Source organism: Hesperophylax consimilis, chromosome 8 (genome assembly GCF_061612785.1).
Source record: "Hesperophylax consimilis isolate HC1 chromosome 8, BYU_Hcon_1.0, whole genome shotgun sequence".
In the NCBI taxonomy this organism is placed as follows: domain Eukaryota; kingdom Metazoa; phylum Arthropoda; class Insecta; order Trichoptera; family Limnephilidae; genus Hesperophylax; species Hesperophylax consimilis.
Genome location: NC_142843.1, coordinates 38887207 through 38912278, shown reverse-complemented (window position 1 = coordinate 38912278; position 25072 = coordinate 38887207). Strand labels below are relative to the sequence as shown.

General features: G+C 34.8%; 1 protein-coding gene across 4 annotated transcripts in view; it reads right to left on the bottom strand.

The window, feature by feature from the left end:
* dtn (transmembrane protein 132C dtn) overlaps positions 1 to 25072 on the bottom strand; it is a 455092-nt gene that overhangs the window by 70588 nt on the left and 359432 nt on the right. For all 4 annotated transcript variants that reach the window (XM_089634237.1, XM_089634240.1, XM_089634238.1 and 1 more), the window contains exons 2-3: positions 3797 to 4446; positions 2372 to 2556 (exon numbers count right to left, since the gene is read on the bottom strand). In XM_089634237.1, the coding sequence (XP_089490363.1) occupies positions 2372 to 2556; positions 3797 to 4446 (835 nt within the window). The remainder of the gene's footprint in view (positions 1 to 2371; positions 2557 to 3796; positions 4447 to 25072) is intronic.

Below are 25072 nucleotides of genomic sequence, written 5' to 3'. Positions count from 1 at the left end.
ATTAGCCCAGAGCTCGCATGTGTACAGGGTGGTGCAAAATGCTATGAAGAGCGTCCTTTTCACTCGTGGACTACAGAGCCCAAATCTTCTACTGAGCATGTTACATTTTATACTCAGTACACGCCTCTGCCTGTCAATATCTTCATCATCCGTTAACTTGTTGTTGATGACATGTCCTAGATATTTTGTGGTTTCTACTGTTTTCAGAATCTCACCATTCAAAAAGACAGGGGGAATGTTTTTTGGGCCTTCCCCGTGTTTTATGACCAACAGTGCTGTTTTTTTCGCATTATAGATCATGTTGGTTTCGTGAGCAAATTCTTCACAGATTTTCAGGAGAATTCTCAATCCCCGTATTGACGGTGCCATCAGAACCATATCATCTGCGTAGCTCATATTATTAACACATAGACCTCCGATGTGGCAGCCCACTCCAGCATTGTTTAATCTGTGGGTTAATTCGTCCATGTATAGGTTAAACAGTACTGGGGACATACATCCTCCCTGTCTGACCCCGCTTTTTAAGAAATAGGGTTCTGAGAATCCGTCTTTCCACTTTACAAGGTTTTCTTGCTGACGGTGCCATGATTCGAGAATTTTTACCACTTTCCATGGTATCCCTCTTTCCTTTAGTTTTTTCCATAATAAGGGGTGGGAAACTCTGTCGAATGCCTTACTAAGGTCCAGAAAGCATGCGTAAGTTGTTGTTTTCTTCTTCCTGTAGTATTCTAACGTTCTTTTTACGCAAAATATAGCTGAGTCAGTAGAGCATTCTCTCTTGAAACCCATCTGATTATCTTTCGTTGTCATATGGTATCCGACTTGATCTAAGAGAACTCGTTCAAATATTCTAGCGATGGCCGTGGCGATGGATATCGGTCTGTAGTTTTCCTGTAAAGTTATGTCTGCCAGTTTGGATTTTATTATCGGTATAATAATTGTCTTCGTCATGTCTTTGGGTAGATAGCCACTCTTTATGATGTCGGTGAACAGTGTTGCCAGAAGTCCCATAATCGTCGACCCTGCATGTTTGACGTGTTCGGTGCTTAAACCATCATACCCTGCAGACGTTCCAGATTTCATGTTACTAATGGCCGATTTTATCATGTTAGTTGTGATGGTGAGATCGATATCATCATAAGCAGTTAAATGTGATTCACTTGAGTCGATAGTCGGTGTAGTAGTTGCAAAATGTTCTTTAAAAATGTTTGCAATTACTTCTGGATTCGTCTCTCCGTGTATGTTGCACGAGATTTTACAACGCATGTTCAACAGTTTATTTGAATTGTTCCAAAATTTCTTGAAGTCACGATTATCTAGATCCCCTGCTATTTTGTCCATCTGGAGTTGAGTCGAGTTATTTTGGCATTGTTTTAGTGCTGTTTTAAAGGCAGCACGCTTTGCCCTTCTATCCTCTGCGACAGGACCCGCCCAGGATTCTGCCGTCATAGGTGGAAACACAATATCCTCCTTGGGAGTCTCCACCGTAGTTCCACCCATGGTGGCAGTGTTTTACATTGTTAGGTTAGAAGTTAGAAGCTGTGTTGACAGGTTCATCATAATATTCTATAGACACAATGTAGTGTATGGTCTTTATGATTCATTTTTTAATTGTATTCAGATTATCGGTTATTATTTACCTATTTTTATTTAGTTGTTTTATTTTTTCTTATAATTTATTATTCATACTATCCATGTTTTAATTGTTAGTATGGTTACCCTATGCTTGTGTCTGATAGCCAGCACAGGTACCTTGTACTTTAGTTAACAGAAGAATTTTATTGTTGTCAACTTACTTACCAATGCTTCTTTTGTTGACATTTTTGTTTTTATTTTTTGTACATTTGTTACTAAAATATTGTTTACTTTTGTCTACCGGTCACGAAACGACCGTGTCATAAACTTTTCTTTTTTAGGTTTAAATGTAATGTTATTATATTAAGTTTACATATATGTATTGTTTTAAATGATATAATTGTAAAGCTGCACATCTTGATACAGGAATGCCCTAATGAGATGTGCAGAGTACGTTTTTTATGTTAAAAACTGTTTTTTTGAATAAATAAATAAAATTATGTATATCTAGTAGATCCCCATCTTATAATTCCATATTCAATTCGAAAATAACATAGTAGATTTTTTGTCATATCCTTGTTTGTTTATCACATTTCTTAGATTTTTAAAGAAATATGTACGGTTTGGGAAAGGTACACTGAACACTGAACACTGAACAGTGAAGGCATACCTCTGATTAGAATTGTTATAACCTCTTCATTATCTTTATAAATGACGCATGTAATAAAAAGAGAGGTTACAACGGAGCTCTCGTTGGAAGCTATAAATTTATTGTAATTATTGCACCAACACCTACCTCATGACAAAATATGTGATCGGGGCGTCTGCGTGCCTCACGAAGACCGGCAGGTGGAACCTCGCCAGCGGGTAGAGTGGAGCCCTTGGCGCCATCAGCGTGATGAAGTCATCTGCCCGGAGGTCCCGGTGAGGTGCCCTCGCGGGGACCAGTTGCACGGAGCCGAGGCGGGTGGCTGGTTGGATCTGCGGAGAAAACAGGATGTCCGACTAATTGGTGTTGAGAAATGCAGAGGATGTATTTAGTATGATCGCCCAGATGACGAATGAAGACTGAATGACTGGAACGTGCAACTACCGCATCAGTATTCATGAACTTCCTTCATCTCACTTCTGTGCCGCTCGACTTTACACAACTAAACAAAAAGAGAATCTCGTGAGATAGCTCGGTATTACGCATCTCTGACTGGTCTGTTCACTAAAACAATAAATTATTTTAATAGCGACATGTTTGAACAAGAATGACTTTCATACCACACCAAAAATAGAAGTGATGTCAAGCGAACTAAATACAAATCGAGAGCTTTTTCAAGAAACAGACAAAATCATTTTTCATATTCGTAAAAAGTAAAAATGAATTTCACGATTCCAAACACTTGGGAAATTGCATAAATTTGTGTGTCGTGAATCAGCATAAAAGCTATCTTGATGTATCAATATGCCAACTATAACATAATGCGTTCGCGACAACAGTGCCATCACGTTTCGTACGAAAAAAATAGTTGCATCTCACTAGTGTTGCCGAAAAATCACATGGGGCGCGAATATTATTTAGTTTCATAAAACTAATGTATGCATGATGAAACTATATCTTTACACGTGAAACTAATGTCATGAAACTAATTTTACGCAAATAGTTCTGTAATATTCCATGTACCAATTAGGCAATGTTCACGTTCCGTACTCCTGAATGCCGTAGAAATGAGATCTCTGAGGCGTATGTGTGCTAAAACCATGTATGATCGTGTGATAAATGTAGGTTGTCTTAGGTGGTTTGGGCATGTGAAGCGAATGAAAGAAGAAAGAAGTGTAAGAAGAATATATGACGCAAATTTGAATAGTAGCAAAAGACAGGGAAGCCCGAGGAAAACATAGCGCGATCAAGTGAATTAAATACTTGAGTTCGGCTATGCCAAGATTCAGATACATGAATATGAATGAGGCAAGTAGTGTGTGCCGAGATCGAGTTCCTTAGCGGTCTGTCCTCTCTGCCTACCCCTGCGGGGAAACGGCGTAATGGTTATTTAGTTCCGTAATGTAACTTTGATTTACACTCAAATGTACAAATTTGTAAAAAAGATAGAAAGAAAAAAAGATTTAAAAGACAGTACATGCTTACTTACATTTACCAGGGTTATTTTATATGATTGTGACAAAATAATAATAAAATTTCAAAAGAAAATAAAAATTAATGACAATGCCTCACCTGCACTCTTGGTAAGCATCCACCACCTTCAGGGTCCGCCGTACGAGGTTCCAATACAGAGTACGCCAGTTGAATCATCCTTGGCGGCTGCTTCAGCGGAGGCAAGGGCTTTCCGTCTTTGGAAGTGGACGGAGATGTGTGTGCTCCCCACCAACTGGCCGGCACTTCCAGCTGTGCCAAACAAGCACCTTCCCCTCCCTCTGGACTACAAGCTCCTGCGAGAGCTGGCCTGTTAGTCATAGTAGCGTGAACAACACCACAAACTCTACCACCGGCTTCTCCGCCTGCATGAAAAAGTACCCTTATCACGGGAGCGTCCCTTGGTATCTCTCTCGCAACGACATGAGCTGACATGTCAAGTCTGAGAGGCGTTTGATCCAGTGATGAATTTTTTGATCCGGGGAATGGAGCCAGCGGGTCTGGTACTAGGGATCTGGCCGGGACAGTCTGCTTGGTAGAGAAGGGCCCGTAGGAGGCCCGGACAGACACGGCTCGGGCGGTTTGGAAGACCGTGAAGCGGTCCACGGAGAGGGGAGCGGCACCCACCCCTCCGGAACCGCTCCCCGGTCCCCCGGCACCGCGGCCGGAGTGCTTCAAAAAGAAGCCTCCGTCCTTGTTCTCGAAGTGCACTTCAACGCATGTTGCCACGCCTGAAAAAAAAGAAAAAAAGAATAATTAGTATGTTTTTGATGTAATTCAGTTCGAACAGTTTCAACTGCCGTTATCGGAGCTAGGGCAACTATAGAATCCTTATTATAGGAACGTTGCGAGGCTAAGGGAAGGCTCGAATGGGGAAGTAGCAGAAATGTCAATTCATTTACTGCAAGGTTTCAACTAATGCAAAATAAAAAAAATATTTCCAATATCTTTTTTCGAATTCAAAAGCTCTGGGTGGAGAACTTAATACCTACATTAATGCTCTGCCCCTAACATCATCAGTCTAGCTATAAACAATAAACAAAAGACACAGTTCTATATTGCTGGAATATGAAAAACTAGCTTTACGACAACTGTAATATTTCACAGAAGATGTTTGTCAGAAATAAGAATTTCAACACAAATATTTTTCTAGCGCCACTCTACATATTTATAATACATACCAATTTAGGACCCCAAATCCCTTCTAGATAATTTAGATAAATCATTTCTTGTTCCATATAAAATAATACAGTATTCTTCACCTTTGCCACAAAGAGTAATCTTTGAATTAATTTAAATAAACTTATTTTTGTTGATGTCTCCAACTGGGTTTAATCCAGCACCGTGTAGATTTGTAGAACCAGGAGAATTAGAATCGTGACAACTCTTAAAAGGGGATTTACATAGATTAGGAGTGTTGTATTTATAAGAGGCCCTCATTCAGAAATAGGTAAGGACTCGTGGAGGGCAAGACTGCACTTAATCCGGGTTTTGTCGGTACAATGTGGAACAGTTTGTCGACAGTTACTAAGCCGGATATTTACGACTAGTATCGGACGGACGACTATAGATTGTTCGGAGGCAATCTGAGTAACCTACAATGGCGAAGGGTTAATCATTACTTAGAATGCGGTCGTAAAGCAGGATGCAATCAGTTTGTAATGCGACGAGATGTACATTTCATGAGTTTAGATCACAAAAAGATACAAGACATACTGCAGGCACAATGTCATTTACATATTTATTACAATATTTGAGAATAATATTACCAATATTTATTTTTTCTCACACTATCGTTGGCCAGGCTGTTCGCAGTGTTATTCGGAAATCAGATATAAATCAGTAATTTTTCTCTTATTTGAACATCAAGTGTGCGTAATTTCATCAATCTCGGAAGCAAACTGTGTATTTACATAAAAAACAAAGTCCTTGTTTTATACTTTCGTTTTCGGAATTTTCGTTGTGAAACGTCTTTTGACGCACCTAGGGGGATAAAATCGGCAGCAAGCATGGCATACGGAAAGACGGGACCTATGTCATCTTTTAGGATGCTGTGTGGAGGATCTTTTAAGGAAAGAAAGAAGAGGAAGTTCAGGTAAGGAAAAGGTCTGAGGAGTGGGTAGAAATCTAGGGATCACTGAATCCCATCGATGGCGATGGGCCCCTGCGCCCGAGCACCCATGCTAAGTCAACAAACGTAGCGAACTATCTGGGGTGACCTATGGCAGAGGTGTTGGTTATCCAATAACAAATAAACTTGCAACCCAAAATGGGTTCTCTTAGTGATGTAGATTCACCAGTTTCCCGCTTGTACCACTAGTTTCCGGACACCATGTATATTTGTTACCTATCGGTTTGGCTTAGATATTAGGTTATATTATTTTTTTATTCTCACAAGTATAGGTATAGCAGTGCGGATTGGGTGAAAGAAAATTCCACCTGAAAATAAGCCCGCCTTTATACCGCTTTTTAAGGCAATAAATAGCACATTCAGTATAGCCAGTTAGGTACTTCCCAACCTTCCGCTCTTATCTCCTTTCTTACCCCATGACCTTCAGTTAATTTGTATTACAACTCCATAGATACTATTAAGTTTAATTTTTTTTTCAAATTCAATAAATATATTTGTGCCAAAATGTACCTAAAGTGATTTTTATATTCACGTTTCATTTCACAAAAAATATATTTGTATCACTTTCCGCGGCCGTGTTTCTTCTTGCGAGAGCGTTTGAGGTTTTATTACAATGCTTGGAATATTTAAGGCAATTTATCTTCCCTTTTCATTCACAACACGTGTTTCTTCGGATTACGTCGATGATTTCATTCTTGAGCGACGCGAGGCTGCTACACGCGTCACTAAAGGCAAAATTAAAGACCAAAAATAGAGCAAAAAAAAAACGATTTATAACTCAGTGATAAATGTTGTCATTCGCAGTTTAAACCAAGAGATAACATTCATAACAAAGACTACACACAATACTTAAGTTTGTTATACACACAAATTATATTTGGTAGGTATACTCGCATAAACTGAATGAATAGCTTAATAATAACAATTACTAATAAACCGGTTGCTACCGAAGAAGTACTAAGCATATTCGACCGGTCGGTGGCCGAGTTGACATCGCGTTTGGGTCCCACCCAGGCGTAGTATGTTCAATTCCTCGGCTGACTAAGTCCTCCATCACAACACAAGCAACATTTTCAGCTTACTGTGGTGGTAGTAGGAGATTTTAAAATATTGTCAGGTTATTCGTAACCTGGGAATGTTTGACTTTCTTTTTAAAATAAAAAAAAACATTATGACTACACACAATACAAGGGAACGGTACCATCCCTTGGTATTTTAAGCCCGAATTTAGAATTTTTCCCGATTTATAAATTATTTCTTTTGAACACTTTCAGTTTTCAATTTTCTAAAATATTTATATATATATTGTCGAGTCGAAAAGTTAATTATATTAAATTATGTAAATAAAAACTCCGACGGTTAACACAAGCTTTGGAAGCTTTTTGAAGTGAATCAAACAACAGGCAATAAAATCAATTGAAATATATTCTGAGTGTATTTATTTAAAAAAATCAGTTATAAAATTAAAAAGATTTATTAAGGAACAGAAAAGGCAATATTACAAAAAAATATATTTCTTAAATTGTGCTAAACAACTGGCCTTAATCTTAAACACATCTTTAACGGTATCTATTATGTGTGAAAATACCCAATTGAACCGAGGCGGCCAACGCAACGCCCCATGTCCCCAAGAGACTACCGTCGACTTTGGGAATCGCTGGTTTCACAAATCATATTCCACATACATCAAGCAATTAGCTCAAAGCAGTTCAACAATTAATCATCGTGATCTATGAATCAATGCTCTCCTCTCGACAGCCAGCTAAACTCGGCACTTCTGAGGGAATAGACCAAACTAACCTTACATAAATCTTTCTGTACGCAATTAGAACATGTCGTATTGTGACCTGACTTCATGCGGGGCAATACCATTTATAACAATTTAATATGTCAAAAATAACGCTGGAGATCCTTCAGTTTATTTAGTGGCAACATTTGCCTTAAAATAATAAAATGATAAATGTAATTTTCGGTAATAAATTTGGATTTGACGTATTTTGGGATCGACGCCGGTAAATTTGTGACTGACGATTAAAAAATTGTCAACATAAAATATACTCAATTTGGTCACGGGGTGATACAGCAATTTTTATTTTATTTAGTCACGTCACGCTAAAATGGATCGGATAATAGTCGACCATTTTAACTGTTTATTTTAAATTGATGTTACTACTACGTTAGTTTTAATTACCTGTATATTTAAATAATATAATTATTGCGGCAATTTATGAGTAATTGATTACTGAACGTTGTTTCAAATAGTCGTCAGAATTGTTTTCCATCAGTGAATGGATGATGGTTTTATTTTATTACCGATAATATTTTATATTCATTTATTACCTCTTGGAATCTTTATGGTTTATCGATATCGAAATAAGATAAAATTGATTTTAAAAACTGTTAATATTATTTATTACATTTAGAGTATTTATTAATGTGATTTTTTTTATGTAGGTACATAGAAATTAGGTTTTACAATCCAGTAATTTTAAACCTTACAAATATTATTCTTACGTTAATTCTTCAGGCAATAACTCATTTATCGTTGTGTCTCTCTTACAGTTGTGGTGAGAAATATAATCTTAACGGTGATGGAAAGAGAAAATACTATGCTTTATATTAAAATCTAGAAGTTAACCACAGTAGAATTAAAATGTGAACCGTTACTAAACCAAAAGTTCTAACAACATTTTAAAAAACTTATGAAACCTATATTAATTATTTCTTATATGAAATGACAAAAAAGTAAGGTGGATTTAATGTATGGAATACAATTATCTAGTAAAAATGTGTGTTTTTGTGTATATATTCTTTTTTTGTATTTCTTTGGCATTCACTATGTAACAATTTCTAGACATTTTTGTTTTTAATGAGTTTTATTATTCACAATGTACATTTGTTACGTATAAATTTTATTTAATTAGCGACCGGTTTCGACACGTCCGTGTCATTAACTAGCTATTTTAAAACTAAATTTTTAAGTGCAGAAATATGAGGTTTTATTTAGTTTGGTTCTTTGGTGGGAGGGGATTTGAGGGAGGGGGGGGGTGTTGAGAGGGAAACCCCCTCCCACCAAAGAACCAAACTAAATAAAACCCCATATTTCTGCACTTAAAAATTTAGTTTTAAAACAGCTAGTTAATGACACGGACGTTTCGAAACCGGTCGCTATTTTATTCTTTATTAGTAATTTTGTTACAAAAAAATGTAAAGTGAACAACAGTTAAAGTAAATTAAGTACGTCCCTTAAAACCGTGTATATGAAATTGTAAATGAGGTTTTAAATACAATATTACTTAAATATAAAATAAAATGAATATAATTGGCTTACAACTGAGATTTCTAATTATAACTAGTTACTTAAATCCAAGACTTATAGCTGGTGATTTACGACTAAGACTTACAACTACTAGCTTAAAACTAGTGACATAAAATAACATACATATTTACAACTGTGGCGTGTTAGAGACTTACAACTAACATAATTAAATATACACATGTTTTTAGTTATCTGGATTTATAGTGTAAAATATAGTGTGAAACGAAATGAACTGAAATTTCCTCCGAAAGTGTCTATTGGTAGGTCAATCAATAGCATTTTGACTTTAACATGAAGAGTAGCAGGGAATTTATTTGTGGATATCAAAAATTAGAGCCTTACTAAAGAAAAACCACTTCAAATTCGTTAAACATTGTTTTTATTACATATTGTATAAAGACTGTAAATAGATTTTAGTTGGTACTAATAAAAGATATCTTTAACTGGGCCCCGAAAGAACTGGCAACGTTGGATTTCCGCAGGCTGACGCGTGAAATTCCGGTCTTGAAAAAGTTAAGTTATTTCGGACACATTATTCTTTTATTGCAGTTACTGCGTGAATTTAATAAGAATTCTTTGAAAGTAACATTTTTTAATAACGCACATGTTTCATGTATGTATAAATCATAGAAATCAACATTTATATTGCGATAACAATGCGTTCAGAGTCTCATTTTTGTTGATGTTATTCTCTGGGAATTATTATAATATTTAATTATATTTTTCTATTCTATGAACAAGAATAAAAGTGAGGTGACATTTTTATTGCCAATTCCCTAAATTAAAGATATGTGTTTCAAAAATTTTATCTTTAATTTGTATCTTCTCATTTTTTCGACGTTTAGAGAGAGGAAAAATAGAGTTTTTTTTCCAACTTTTTTCGTGTTTGAAGTTAAAATATTTCAATTTATAAATATCAAAGATTATTTTAAACACCAAAATGTTAAAGATTATTATTCTTTTTTAAAATGGTATTTGTTTTTATAACATCTTCAAAAAGAAGAAATAAAAAGAATATTTAAAATACCTAATACCGTAACAATGTGTATATCTTTCCACGAACTATTTGTGTCAGTTTCTTTACTCTCTTTTTTCACATACGGGGTCGCTTATCAATTGAATAAAAATTTCACAACGTTTTTTAGTAAGACCGTTAGAGTATAAATAAAGAGGACAAAAATAACAATGCTTGGGTAGAATTACGAATTTATGGAAATGATTATCATTACGTAATGCTTATAATTTCTTATAATAGGTACCTAATATTGTTATTATCCCAGTAAGTGTAGTGGTGTTTTGCGAAAGAAATATTTAGTATCAGGATTATTGGGAATATGTTGTACTTTCAACTATCGTGATTTTTATGTCTATGAAGAATTTCTATAGCAAATATATTATATCATTAAGACCACGCAACTTCCGTCACTAAACAAAAAAGGTCACTATTCTTACAATGTAAGATTAAAATTAAAAAATATATTGCATTATTTTAATTGTATCATCATAATAATTAAATTAAATAATTTGGGTCTTAAAGGGTTAACGTTTCTTTCCATTCACTCTTTATCGGAGCCTTTGCAAGCTATCAGAATTCTAATTATTCCATTATCGGTATTTAATTCAATCGACGAACGCCTTCCTATCGTTCTACTGATAATAATTAAAGCAAACAACGTTTTCTTGGGCTGTTAAAAATACAAAGCGGAGATAAAAAATTAATGGAAATACCACCAAAATACTTGACAACTTAATTGAATATTGATTACTTCTCCTTCTTCAGTTCTGAGTTCTTCAGTCACTGAATAATTTCATCAAGCATTTTCATTCTTGTGGCTAGGAGTTTTATGGCTCCCAGGATTGCATGTCGGAGAGGAGTGGTCTTATAGCTTGTACTTGTAGCTTATAGGAAACCGTCTGATGGATACTATTGAATGGATTTCTGTAGGATGCAGTCTCGACCACAGGTATGAGATATACTAAGACTAACCTACATCTCGTATGTGTCTTCGTCATTCGACCGAGAAGATCGTTATTCGAAAGTTCGCTATATAAAACGCTCAGTTAAGTCAGTGCTAAAGAACGCCTTGAAAATGTGCTTACCTTTTCACCCTTGACATCGTATACACATGTTCTACGCTCGGTGTATTCATAAACTTGGTGTATTCATAAAAATCTAAGATTAACATCATAACAAACATTTTTAAAACAAACCATTTCTAATTGCAAAAAAATATATAAATATCATAATTAAGATTTTCTAGTGTAATCATAGTTTTTCTCTTGCGAGTCGTCATGCGCATTCCATTCCCATAATTTGTGGTTCGGGACGCAAATTTTTTCTACTGTTTATACGCAGCCTTAGAGGCGTCAGAGTCATGCTTATTAATAGTGGTTATTCATATGGAAACATGTTCCAATTATCGTTTAAGAAAAAAAGAGTAATGCTATAAAACTTAGAACAATAGACAAGCTGACCGATTGTGGTGAAATAATAATAATAGGGGTGATTTTATTTGTAGAAACGCTTTGTAAAACGAAAGAAGAAAGTTATAACAACTTTTTATTTTATTTTGGCACTAATGGAAAAAAAGCTCTACATTTTTTGCAAAGATTTTCCCCCAAAAGTTTTGTGTTGCGAGCGGTGGTATACGCAACTTCTTTAGGTTCGTTGACCAAGGTAATATGAATCTTCGGATGGTATGTACGGATGAAAGAATGCCAAAAGTTTGTATTTCGCATATCAGGATGAAAGTAGAAGTAGGAAACGTTCCAAGAAAGCTTGGCATTGAATCAGGTCATATCAACAAGCGGAATACCAGAAGAGTAAGCATGACACGATAAAATATTATGAAAGTGGGTCACCCTTTATGCACTAAGATGCATTTCCTTTTAAATTTTCTTACAAACGAGACGTGAAGCTGGCTCTGATTGAAAAGATAATAATTTTGATAAAACCAGTAATACATGTATTTATCTAGACAGTGTGACCGGGGTAAAGTCCGATTCGGGGTGATTTTAGAAGTAAAAAAGATAAATTACTTCTTTTGAAATTCCAATGATATAAGATAGTTTTTAGGTAAAAATAGTTGAATTTTGTCGATAGGAAAATAAATTTTCTTCTATAGAAAAATATATTTGCATGGGAAAACAAAAATTTTGATATGGAAAAAGATTTAGATTTAGGGGACAGAAATTATCATGTTAGGGAGAGTGTCCCGTGGAAGTGAACAGAACAGTGAACAGTGGGTTTGTTTTTGTACAAATCTACAATTTTAAAGCCGGGTACTTCAGATGGTAATAAATATCTTAAATTTCAGGTGTAAGGGAAAAATGAAAACGACATCTCTCAAAGGCAATAGATTTTTTTTAATGGGCCTACACGAGTCAAGTTATCGATCACGTTATGTTATTTACAATAATATAAACATAAATCAAACAGAAGCACAATTTATTACCAAGTTAAATTGAATGTAAACACTTCCAAGTAATACAGTAGCTAGAAGATTTCCTAGAAACACTTCCGTTTATCACGACTTCAGAAAGTCGAAAAATAGATAATGTCAAAATGTCTGCAGGAATAACAAGACAACACTCAGTCATTGACTGTTTAATCTCTCCCTTTTGTGTACGACGATTTACTTCTCGCTTCCTTGGGGATCAGGTTTATTATGGAAGAATCTAGCGTGCCAGGATACTGTGGCGCATTTATAATAAGCCCGGATCTAGACAAAACAAGTTGTTCCAATAATTCAGTGGATGCTCCATAAAAGGGTAACTTGATTCAATATCTTTAAAAAGTTAGCTAATGCTTTTTTAACGCCCTTTTTGACGGGAGAACGTCGAAGAGTTGGATCAGGCGAGCAGGTCTGAGAGGAATAAAAAGTATTGAGTACGAGTCTTGCATTGCAATGTGTATGACCCAATAGATAGTTAGGTACTGGGAAATGTTCCAGTGCGCCGTCTCTCTTCGTGGTGACATTATTTTAATTGGATTTAAAACGAATAAGGTTTCCGGAATTCACCGAGCTTGTCCGATAATTGCCACAACCTGCAGCGAGCACCTGCCAATCACATAGGTAGAGAATCGAATGTAATTGTAATTATGAATGGAGTAACTCTGAATACTGAATCAATAAACATTTTAACATTCATAATTAGTTTTACAGGGATCCAATCAGAAGAATATGTGAATTGTTCAGTCAAAATCAAAACCTGAAGGGTTCCGAAATATTTTTTATAAAGAAATATGATGCCACTAGTAGAAAAATTGAAGCTGTTTTTCTATAAAAATTACAACCTTGACATATTTCCTTCACATTGTGTATTTTCTCACTCTTCTGTTTAATTTATTTTCCAATTGATTGACTTTATCCGGTATTCTCTAAAAATTATTTGTAAACATTTGTTAATAATTATTGTGCACTTTTTTTCTTTTTTTTTAAATTTAAAATTGTCAATATAACTTACTTTTTAATATTATATTTGCCAAGGCTTATTATTAATTTTAAAGGCTGCCATGTTAATCTGTGAGAAGTAGTTAGGATGCAGGCGAATTCTCCAATTAATGTGTTTTATTATGATGTTCATTACTGTTTGTATCAGTGGTATCTCCAATAACAAAAAACAAATAAATAAAAACAAAAAAATTACTACTCAAAATGTGAGGGTCTAGAACAGTGAAATCGATAACTATCCGATTTCAGATGGATAGACATAACTATGTGGATATCCAGATGGATGTTGATAACACAATGAATCAGCATTCGATATACGCTAAAAACTATGTGGATATCCAGATGGATGTTGATAACACAATAAATCAGAATTCGATATACGCTAAAAACTATGTGGATATCCAGATGGATGTTGATAACACAATAAATCAGAATTCGATATGCGCTAAAAACTATGTGGATATCCAGATGAATGTTGATAACAAAATAAATCAGAATTCGATATACGCTGGCAACACTGGCGCATATCTCCTCCATGAATTGACATTCAAAAACGTCAGACTGCTACATAAAAGTTAAAAATACTAAAAAATTGACAATATCGAATCGAAATAACTTTAATGTACGTTGGCATCCGCATGCACTTTTTGATACTAAAAAGGGGGTTAATTAGTTTATGAAGTCATCAGTCATAACTAACAACTTTTGTTTCTCGATGCTGGAACCGTTTCTTACCGAATTAATTGAGTTTATGGATCTTGTACATGATATTTTTTCAGTTCTAAGAGCTAAGTCGTGTCACCCCCATTCATTAATAAGCCAGTTATTGTGCATAACGAACAACATTATTCAAAAAGTTGTGCATATTGACAGCTTATCCGACAGCTTGGAGGCCTCACTAAAAGCAGCGGCTTTTGTCTACCGACTGTCAGAATCATGTTCTGATGCCCTGACTTTTTGGCTAAGGGTAGAAGAATATTCCAAGGCTCTATAGCTTCTGGTAAAAATTACATTAAGAGCTGAAAAAATTCCATAGATCTAAAAATCTCAAAAAGCTGTGCAAAATTTTATTACCATTACGTTTTTACCTTTTACCCTAATAATCGCGTAGGCAGTTACATAAATTACTAAGGCATGTGATAACATAATTTAACGTAATCGTTGACGTGGTAGGTCGTGTTGACAAACGTGGAAGGATGGGGATAGTATTAAAAGGGTAAAGTGTTAAAGAAATAAAGGCATCTTTTCGTAATGGTCCGCACATATTACATTAACATATTGATGTACATTTAAAATTTTACTAAAGGCATTGCCATGACCCCAGTCTGGAATAATTGATAATTACTATATTATAATAAATGAACACTCAAATATGAGTTAATTAAATAAACGAATGATAAAATTGTGGGACCAAAGAAAACTCAATAGCAGAGGTTAATAATATATTGATTACACGTTCCCAAAAAATATGTTGAGATCTCATGTAAGAATATAGCATCATCCGTAGATATTATTAAATTTATACTCTAGAAATAATTTCTAGTGAAGCCCTGATTAGGGCTTTTAGTCTAGTCTAGTCAGAAAGAAAGGTAAAACATGAAAAGGTCTAGTTTTAAATTTCAGTTTGCAGATGAAATTTCTGTTCTCAAGGCCGGTAATCTTATGCACCTCTAAGAACTTGTGGATTAGGTGAAGGCCCATGGGAAAAGACACTAACATAAATTAAGAGCCAGTTAGTGGGTCCTGGAAGAAAGGGGCACAGAGCGAGAAATGAAATCCGGAAAGCGAGATAAGGGTAAGAGGAGGTGATTTTAATCTGAAAAGAGTGTTATGTAGTCGTCCGACTATTTTACGGAATTCTTTTAATTCGGAGGCAAGGAAAAACTTATAGGATGAAGTTAACTACAGACCGAGTAGAAACTTCTTCTTCTTCTTCAATGGCGCTACAGCCCATTTCGAGCCTTGGCCTCCTTTAACATGAGCCTCCACCGCCCTCTGTCCTCGGCCGTCGTCTTCCAATCTGCAACATGGAGTAGTCCTCTGGCATCTTTCCTGACATCGTCCTCCCATCTCAGCCTAGGTCTGCCCGCCTTTCGTTTGCCTCCCGGGTGTCCTGTTAGAACCTTCTTTGGTACACGTGTGCTTGGCATTCGGTGCACATGTCCGGCCCATCTTAGTCTTTGGAGCCGTAAATGAGTAGAGAGATAAGTAGATTCTTTTAATTCGGAGGCAAGGAAAAACTTATAGGATGAAGTTAACTACAGACCGAGTAGAAACTAACGCAACTAAACAAGATCAAGCGTCACATTTCAACAATGTGCGAAAATCTATATTTATATATTTACAGTAAAAGTAGTTTAAATACAGAATGCTTTTAAAAAAATGATTAAATAACAATTACATACTCTAAATATACTAATATGATAACTTAATTTTATAACTAAAATTTACAATCATTTTACGAGCGATTGGTGTACAACATTTCAAATCGAAATACGCACAAAACTCCTTGCTCGGGCGTATTTGCAAATCTTATAATGCCTTAAGCGATATTGACAATTTCCACTGTACCCTTAAATCTTTTAAAATCAAATTAACCTTACTATGTACCTAAGTTAAAAATATTACTTCTGTATTGTATAGTATTCTCTTTTTAATCATTTTTCACATACACTTCACACTATGTACTTTATTACTTTTAATCAATTTCTAGCTTTTATAAATATTATAAATGGAACTTAACTGGTTTAAATCATGTTCTATTTTTTATTTTCAATTATTTTTTTTTGTAAAACTGTATGTTTCCTAAATAAACTAAAATAAAAATAAAATATTAATGTATTCCTCAAAATGTTAATATGGAAACATATGAAGCTGTTAAGTGCGACTTAAAGCCAATGAATCCACCTACATTTTTAAGTTCTATAAATTTGGAAAATTATGGCAAACAATCGCACAAAACGTTTTCGCAAACTTGGCATAATATTCTAAAAATCGCTCGATAAATACATTACAATAGGGTATAAACTGTTAACAAATAACGTTTTTTTTAAATATGTGAAATGCTTTTTGTAAGCTCTTTTGGTTATATTAAAAATATCTGCTACTTGCATTTATTTACCTAAGCTGTGTATCTATGCGTGGTATGAGTTAGTTTATAAACGTATTGGCTTTGACATTACTGTTGCAGTGAAAGATATTTTTAGTTACTGTGACCCTATTAGGAACATGAAGTTAAAGCAACAATCCAGGGCTGTCAGAAAGGGATTAATTTAAAAATAAAAATTACATCGGATACCAATCTTCTATCGAACAGCCTTATCAATTTTAAATTTTTTATTAGACGGTTATAGTTTATACTTTCTATAGATGTATTTCACCGCTACTATTAGACTTGCTACTGATAATTAGATGTTATTATAGCCTCCTTGTAACTATGTTGCGTGCAGTTGAACATCAGTGTTCAATTTTCACTGTAAGTATGGCATCGGGCACACCTGCCACACCAGGCACACTAGGCACGCCAAGCCCAGTCATATCAGTTTATATCTTCAGTGGTTTATAGAAAAAAGCTTCTAGTACTCATGTGGGCGGCCTGGCGCCAACTTCAGCGTCAAAAAGTCTCGGCGTCGAATCTTTGTATTCCCATCTGAACGAGGCTTAACTCTCACGATGAAGAGCAACTTACAATATTATGACGTTGATGATGACTTGTACAAGTACTTACGAGATGCATTTCAATATCTACGATGATAGGCTATTGATTTGCATCTCAATATTTCACTCATTGCACTGTTCAATGTTCATAGTTCGATCAAGATCACGCAAGGCAAATCAAATACACAATTTATGCCAAACGATCAAAAACAATCGCTTAATACGTTTGTCAATGTTTTGTTTTCTTACTCAATTGGTGGAATTTAGTAAAATGATAGTAAATACAAATTATATAAAACTAGCTGAAGCACCCGGTGTTGCCCTGGTTTTGTTTTGCTTTAAGGGGTGGAAAAGAAGATGGGATGGTTTTTCGAAATTTTACATAGAGAGTGAGCATTTTCATTTTTAGAAGGTCATGTGTGCAAAATTTTAATCTCGGTATAAGATTTGTAAAAAGAAACAAAGGAACACTGACACACCAGGACATGTATATTTATGTACATATTTGTAGATACATAGCTGAAGTCTTCGACGTTGCTCGGGTTTTTTACAGAATTTATGAAATCATGCGTAGAGCGTATGTTTCTCTAAATGTGAACGTAGAATGTTCAAAAATTCATCGAGTAGTATCAAAATTCTTCTTTAAGGAGTGGGATAAGAGGATGGTGTGGGTTTACTAAATATAATTTTAAATTAAATTTAATAAAATTTTAATTAAATATCATTTTAAATTTAATTTAAAATGATATTTAGTAAACCCACACCATCCTCTTATCCCACTACTTAAAGAAGAATTTTGACACTACTCGATGAATTTTTGTTAATGTTGGCCTTTCTCTTATTTTGAGCGTCGAGTGTGCTAAATTTCATCGATCTTGGAATAAAACTGAAGTTTGTATAAAAAACAAATCTACACCGGGACATATCTTCATATATAAATAGACAGATGATATATAGCTAAATCCCCGGCTTTACGCAGACTTTTTTGAAATCAGATGTAAACACTTACTAATTTTCTTTTGAAAGTCAAATGTGCGAAATTTCATCAGGAAGTATCAAAACTCCGCTATAAGGGTGAGAAAAGAGATGGGGGTGGTTTTTCTCATGCAGACAGTGATCTTCCTCTTGTTTTGTACAATTTCATTAAACTCTGATCTGAAACTGTATAAAAATCAAATCCAAGCAACCCGCTACAAACACGTTGTAGAAGTAAAAAAGATAAATAACTTTTTCAAAATTATATATATTTTTTACCATAGAAAAATATAATTTTTTTCATACAAATAATTCAAATTCTTTACCAGAAAACGTTGGAATTTCTAAAAAAGTTATTAATCTTTTTTTACTTGTACTATCATGTAGAACCACCTCCCGATGTTTGTGCACTCTAAGGAAAGACAAACATTTTTTTTATTGTTATCAAGTTAAATTTGTAGAACTCCATTATAATTTTTTTTTTATATATTCAATAATATAAGGCAGTTTGATAGTTTGATAATGCCTTCAGAGGGCGAAACAGCTGTCACGCGTAATAATAATTACACAGCAGAACTTGTTTAAAAATAAACTGTTTTGATAAATCTAATAATAATATTATTAAATATAAAAAAAGACAAACATTCCCGGGTTAGGAATAACCTGACAATAGTTTAAAATCTCCTACTACCACCACAGTTAGCGGAAAATGTTGCTCGTGTTGTGATGGAGGACTTACCCAGCCGAGGAATCGAACACACTAATCGGGTGGGACCCAAACGCGATGCCAACTGACCGTTCAATAATATAAACATAAAGATCTTGTCAATAATTATATTTGACTGCTGACAAACTACAAAAATAATTTAAATAGGTTTTAAATGACATCAAAGAGAAAAAAGAAGAAAATTAGCGACTTCTTTAACTCCCCTTAAAAACCCCTTTAGTTTTATGTTTTATTTGATGTGTATTACAATTTACATAATCCTATTACAAAACACATTACATAATTTTACATATTTAAAAATAATATATTTTAGAGTCCATCGTCCTTAGCAGCACAATACCTCTTATCGTGTTATGCTGGGCCAGAACGTCCGTTCTGCCACTTGGTATATAGAGCAATAGGTGTTGTCGAACCTGGCGGTAGTTGTTCGGAACAAACAAATTATAGCATTCCAAAAAGTACGGCTGTCAATGAAGTAGTTTATTATGTTGAATACTAGCTTACGTGTACCCGGCGTTACTGGGGGTTATCGTTAGGAGATAGACATATACCATCATGGACTTTTTTGTAGGCCTTTTTAAAATATACAATTCCGTGCTACATTTAATTTAAGGTTAGGCAGCGTTAGCAACGTAGTGCCCGAAATATATTTTTACGACTTTATTACAAATCATCGACTTTTTTCAACTTTTTTATAAATATAATATGATCGTATTATATGTGCAGGGTTTTCCAATAAGAGGTGTTATTTTGAATAGCCCGCTATTTCGGTAGATGTTACTTTTGAAGCTGTCATTTTTTGACATTTGACAAGTAGAAATTACGCCTTTAATAAAAATGGAACGATACACGCTTCAACAACGCATTGAAATTATTAAAATTCACTTGAGTGAATCAAATGCAAATCATCTTGAGTGATGAGGCCTATTTCCACCTCGGTGGCTTCGTCAACAAGCAAAATTGTCGCATCTGGGGCTCGAAAAACCCAAGAGTTATTGTTGAAAAGCCTCTCTATCCTCAACGTGTGACTGTTTGGTGCGATTTATGGTCCGGCGGAGTCATTGGACCTTACTTTTTCGAAAATAAGGCTGGAGCAACAGTTACGGTGAATGGATTGCGCTATCGAGAGATGATTAATGATTTTTTATGGCCGGAATTGGATGGTATTGATCTGGACAACGTTTACTTTCAACAAGACGGCGCTACGTGCCACACAAGCAACTAAACCATTGATCTTTTACTATTGAATATCAAAATAACACTTCTTATTAAAAACCCTGTATATACCTTTATGCACGTATTATATGTGTATTATACCTTTCGGAAGAATTTTTCAAAATGATAGTGTAAACCTTATTAAAATTCGGTGCGTAGTTTAGAACAACTAAGCGCACAAACAGACAGATGCGGATAGCAACTTTATTTTATAGCGGATATTTTATACTATTTTAAAAAATATATAAATCTAAGATTTATTTACAACCTACCAATCTACAGGTAAAAAGTATTGAAATCTCATTGAAAAACGAAAAAAATAGGCATTTCAGAATATGTACATACCTACTTATCTAGTTTTTTATTTTATTCAGCTTCGAAGATATGAATCATTTCAGTTAAAGTCAAAACCAATCCACATCATTGCGAAATCTATTGAATTCCCTGAGTTCGAAGTTACAGGAGTTGAATCTCAGATCTGAAAGCCTAACACATATTATATCTTCTCTGAACTTGTTAAAAATTCAGGACCGAGATTCTGAGAGCTTCAGGCTTCGGAGAGTTATGCTACTCCAGGAATATCACCCTCCAGAGGAGAAAATGATTGGCGTTCCTTCTAAGTATGTACTGGAAATAAATTGTACAAAAACTGGCTGAAATAATAGTACGAAAACAGTGTGCAATATAATTGTGAATGAGGAATACTTGGAGCAGGTGGATGAGTTTGTGTATTTAGGAAGTATGTTTACGAGAGATGGGAAGGCTGACAGAGATATTGAAAGAAGAGTAAATGCAGGTAATTCCGTTAATGGAGGACTGAACGCCGTTGGCGCTAACAAAAATTGTCCAAAGAAGCGAAGTTAGCAGTCCACAACGGAGTGCTGGTACTTACCTTGAGGTATGGAACTGGCAAAGAAAGGATGAAAGTAGAATAAATGCTGTTGAAATGAGATCCCTGAGGCGTATGTGTGGTAAAACCATGTTTGATCGTGTGAGGAATGTGGAGATCCGCAAGAGTGCAAGGCTGATGTAAGCGTAATGAGTAAGATTAAGAAAGGGACGCTTAGATGGTTTGGGCATGTAGAGCGAATGAGCGAAAATAGGAGTGTAAGGAGGATATATTTATTTATTTATTTATTAATCTTAAATTAGCTCACATCTTCGTGTGTGCTAATAGTTTTGTAAAACATATAAACATGTACATTGTTTGGCAAACATAATCTTTCTTTAAATATTTCAATAAAGTCACATGATGATATCACATCACACATTTCATATGATGCAAATGTGAATGGTAGCAGAAGTTGGGGACGCCCGAGGAAGACATGGCACGATCAAGTGAATCAGATACTCGAGTCGGGCCATGTCAAGAGTCAGAATAATAGAAGAGTATGTATGAGACGATGTATGAATGTGAATGAGGCAAGAAGTGTGTGCCAAGACCGACTTGTTTGGCGGTCCGTCCTCTCTGCCTACCCCTGCGGGGAAACGGCGTGATGGTTAGTTAGTTCTACCTTTCTACCTTTTTAAATTTGAATGACGATCGGACATGTTACTTTTTCATAAAGCGCTTAAATATTACATGAGTTTTGGTTCTCGCACAACTAACACACTTGATAACTTTTTATTTATTTATTTATTTATTTATTGTTTGTTTGTAAATATTACATAATACAATTAATGAACTTAAAATGTCCAACTAGGCGATTGCCCGTTTTAGGACATTCCAGTATGATAAAGTTTTTACATGTAATATATGGTACATTATAGTGTTGACTATTCTGTTGTTAAAAAAAAAAAATACATATGTATATTCATACTCTAGAATACTTCCAGTTATATCACGACATATTTTACTATTATTTAGCTGACATAATAACTGAATTAACATAACATAAGCTGAATTAATAGATAAAAACAAGAAAATGAAACTGAATTGAAGAAATTCTGTTGGTAAGGTAATACAAATGTATATTCATTTTTTTTTTTTTTACTATTGTTTAGCTGATATATTAAACTAAAGAAATATTAATATATAAAACAAGGAAATGAAAAATAACAAAAAATTAAAAATGAAAGTAAAGAAGGAACTTTTCCTTTAAGGAAAAATATCACGAAGAATTGAACAATTTTCGAACTTTCTTTATGTAAAAATACAGTTCCTGTAATGCTAATATAATACCAATATAAGTTAAAATGTAAAGAAGAATGTAAAGAAAAACAAAATTTACAATTTAATTACTGTTTTTTAGCATATTCTCGCATTCAACTCTCCCCAAGACCAGAAGCCAATTGTTTACCTGCATACGCAGAATATTAGTACTCTTTGCCTTCCATGCATCAGGTATGAGATTGAGCAGTTTAGGGCCTAAGTATGAGAATTGTCTCTGTGCTAAAGATGAGGAAGTGGTGGGCGGAACTGTTGGGTTTTTTTTTTGCATGTCTTGTATTATGACAGTGGTTTACGGAAGCTAAGTAGTGCCTCTGTTTTTGAGTATGTAAAATGATTTTCCTCATGTATAATTGTCTTACATCAAGAACACGAAACTCTGCGAACAATGAATCGCTGGGGTACCTGAAAGGTTTTTTCAGTATGACTCTTATAAGCGATTTCTGGGATTTAGCTAAGGGATCGAGTATGGTTTTGGCACAACCTCCCCAACCTAAGGAAGCATAGTCTAGTATGGAATTGCACATTGCAAAGTAAATTCGTTTCAAATCATTTAGACATAGAATATTTCTTATTGCTATAAACAGATGTGTAAGTTTCCTGACCTTTGTGGAAGTAAAGGCTATGTGATATTTTAGAAGAGAGGTTCTTCTCAGGGCCTGTGTGATCTTTGGGGACGATGTTTGGAGTGTTCTTTTTTAAGAAAGGGAGGAAAAGAAATCTGGGAAAGAAAAATATATGAGGGGTGAGTAGGATTCTGGGGGTCAGTGTGTCCATGAGTGACGGACGTTTGAATGCACCCCTCTCGCTGAGGTGCAAGGCGATGGGTCGAGAAAGTCTTGCTGGAGAGGTTAAAAGATCTCTCTTCCGTCACCAAGATCTAGACAATCCTCACCCCATGAATAAATAAGCTTAAATTAAATACAAAAAAAATACAAAATGTATGGTAATTGGTTAAGACATCAAGTGAAAGCAAAATCAAAATTGATGGTGAAATTATTGAAAATGTTACCGATATAAAATACTTAGGAGTTATAATAGATTCCAAACTCAACTTTATAACAAACATGCTGAATATACCCAAAAGAAAATTGGGAAAAAGATATCTTTTTTGGGAAGAATTCGCCAAAAACTGTCCGAAAAAACTGCAATCACCATTTATAACTCCATTATTGGTCCACATTTTAATTACTGCTCAACTATCCTTTTCCTGTGTAACGACCGAGAACAAAATAAATTTCAAATTCTCCAAAATAGGGCAATGAGAACAATACTCAGATGAAATAGATATTCAAAAGTAAATAAAATGTTAAACGCACTAAATTGGCTAACGGTGAAACAGATGTTGACCTTGAACACGATGATATTTTTACACAAAATAGTAAACAACCTGCTACCCAAATATTTTTCAAATAAAATTGTATACAACAAGGACATACACAAACATAAAACTAGGACGTGCAATGAAATCAGGCTACTAAAGAAGGACAAAGCGAATACCCAGAATAATTTATTATATAAAGGGATGAAATACTATAACGCGCTGCCGGAAAACGTTAAGTCTGCCCCAATTTAAAAGTTCAAGATGTTGTGTAGGAGCCACATCAAGCAAGAAAAAACATAGTATATTTATATGTAACAAATTAATTAGTCATTTGTAAACTTAAATGTACAAATTAATAAAATAAAAATACAATAAAAAATAATTTAAAAAATAAATGAACCCCTGTATCCCTGCTAAGTCACCAAAGTAGCGTACCGCTTGGGGTGACCTATGGCAGAGATGTTGGTTATCCAATTAATGGTTCCCATACCCGCCTTCCAAATTTAAAAAAAATAAGTTTGTAAAATAAGGTATTAAATTTTAAACAAAGTTTCGTCTTTTTTAATACAGAAAGCTGATAATAAATTAAAAACAAGCTATTTGAAAAACTTTTTGACAACTTTGGAAAGTAGTTTACTGGTGATGGTTTTTACGGAAGATGTTATATTTGTATTAAAGTAATGAGTTAATTAGTCTGGGATTCTGCATCATCAGAACAAAAATATGTATGTAAGTATGGGTATGTACCTTCCATGTCTAGACTATGATCAAATTTTTAATGAGCAGTCTGTACGGCCGTTTGATTTAGGAATTTTACATCATTTTACTCGAAATTGTGGTAAGTTCTATATAAAGAAGAGTATCTTTAGCGGGCGGGCGGCGAGGATTTGATTTTTCACAAATATTCAGTTTTACCGAAGTCTTCCCAGTTCATAAAACTGGGAAGACTTCGGTGGCTGGGTCATGTGGAGAGAATGACCGAGCATCAAGAACCAAAGTCCCTGCTGAGCTCAAGACCGATAGGGAGAAGGAGCCTGGGAAGGCCAAGGTTAAGATGGAGCGACAACGTCCTCAAAGATTTGTCTGCCTTGGAGCTTCGAAACTGGAGAGAGCTGGCGCGGGACCGAGATGAGTGGAGGAAGACTCTTGAGGAGGCCAAGACCCACCAGGGGTTGTAGAGCCAAAAGTGATGATGATTCAGTTTTATGCCGAGATTGATGAAATTTTGCACACTTGACCTTCAAAACAAGAGGAAGGTATGAGATTTTGAAAAATCACCCCTTTCATCTTTTCCCACTACTTAACGCCGAGGACTTCAGCTAGTTATGACATCAGTTAAGGAATAGCCTAGCTTCGTGTCTAGCATAAAATAGATAAAGTTATTT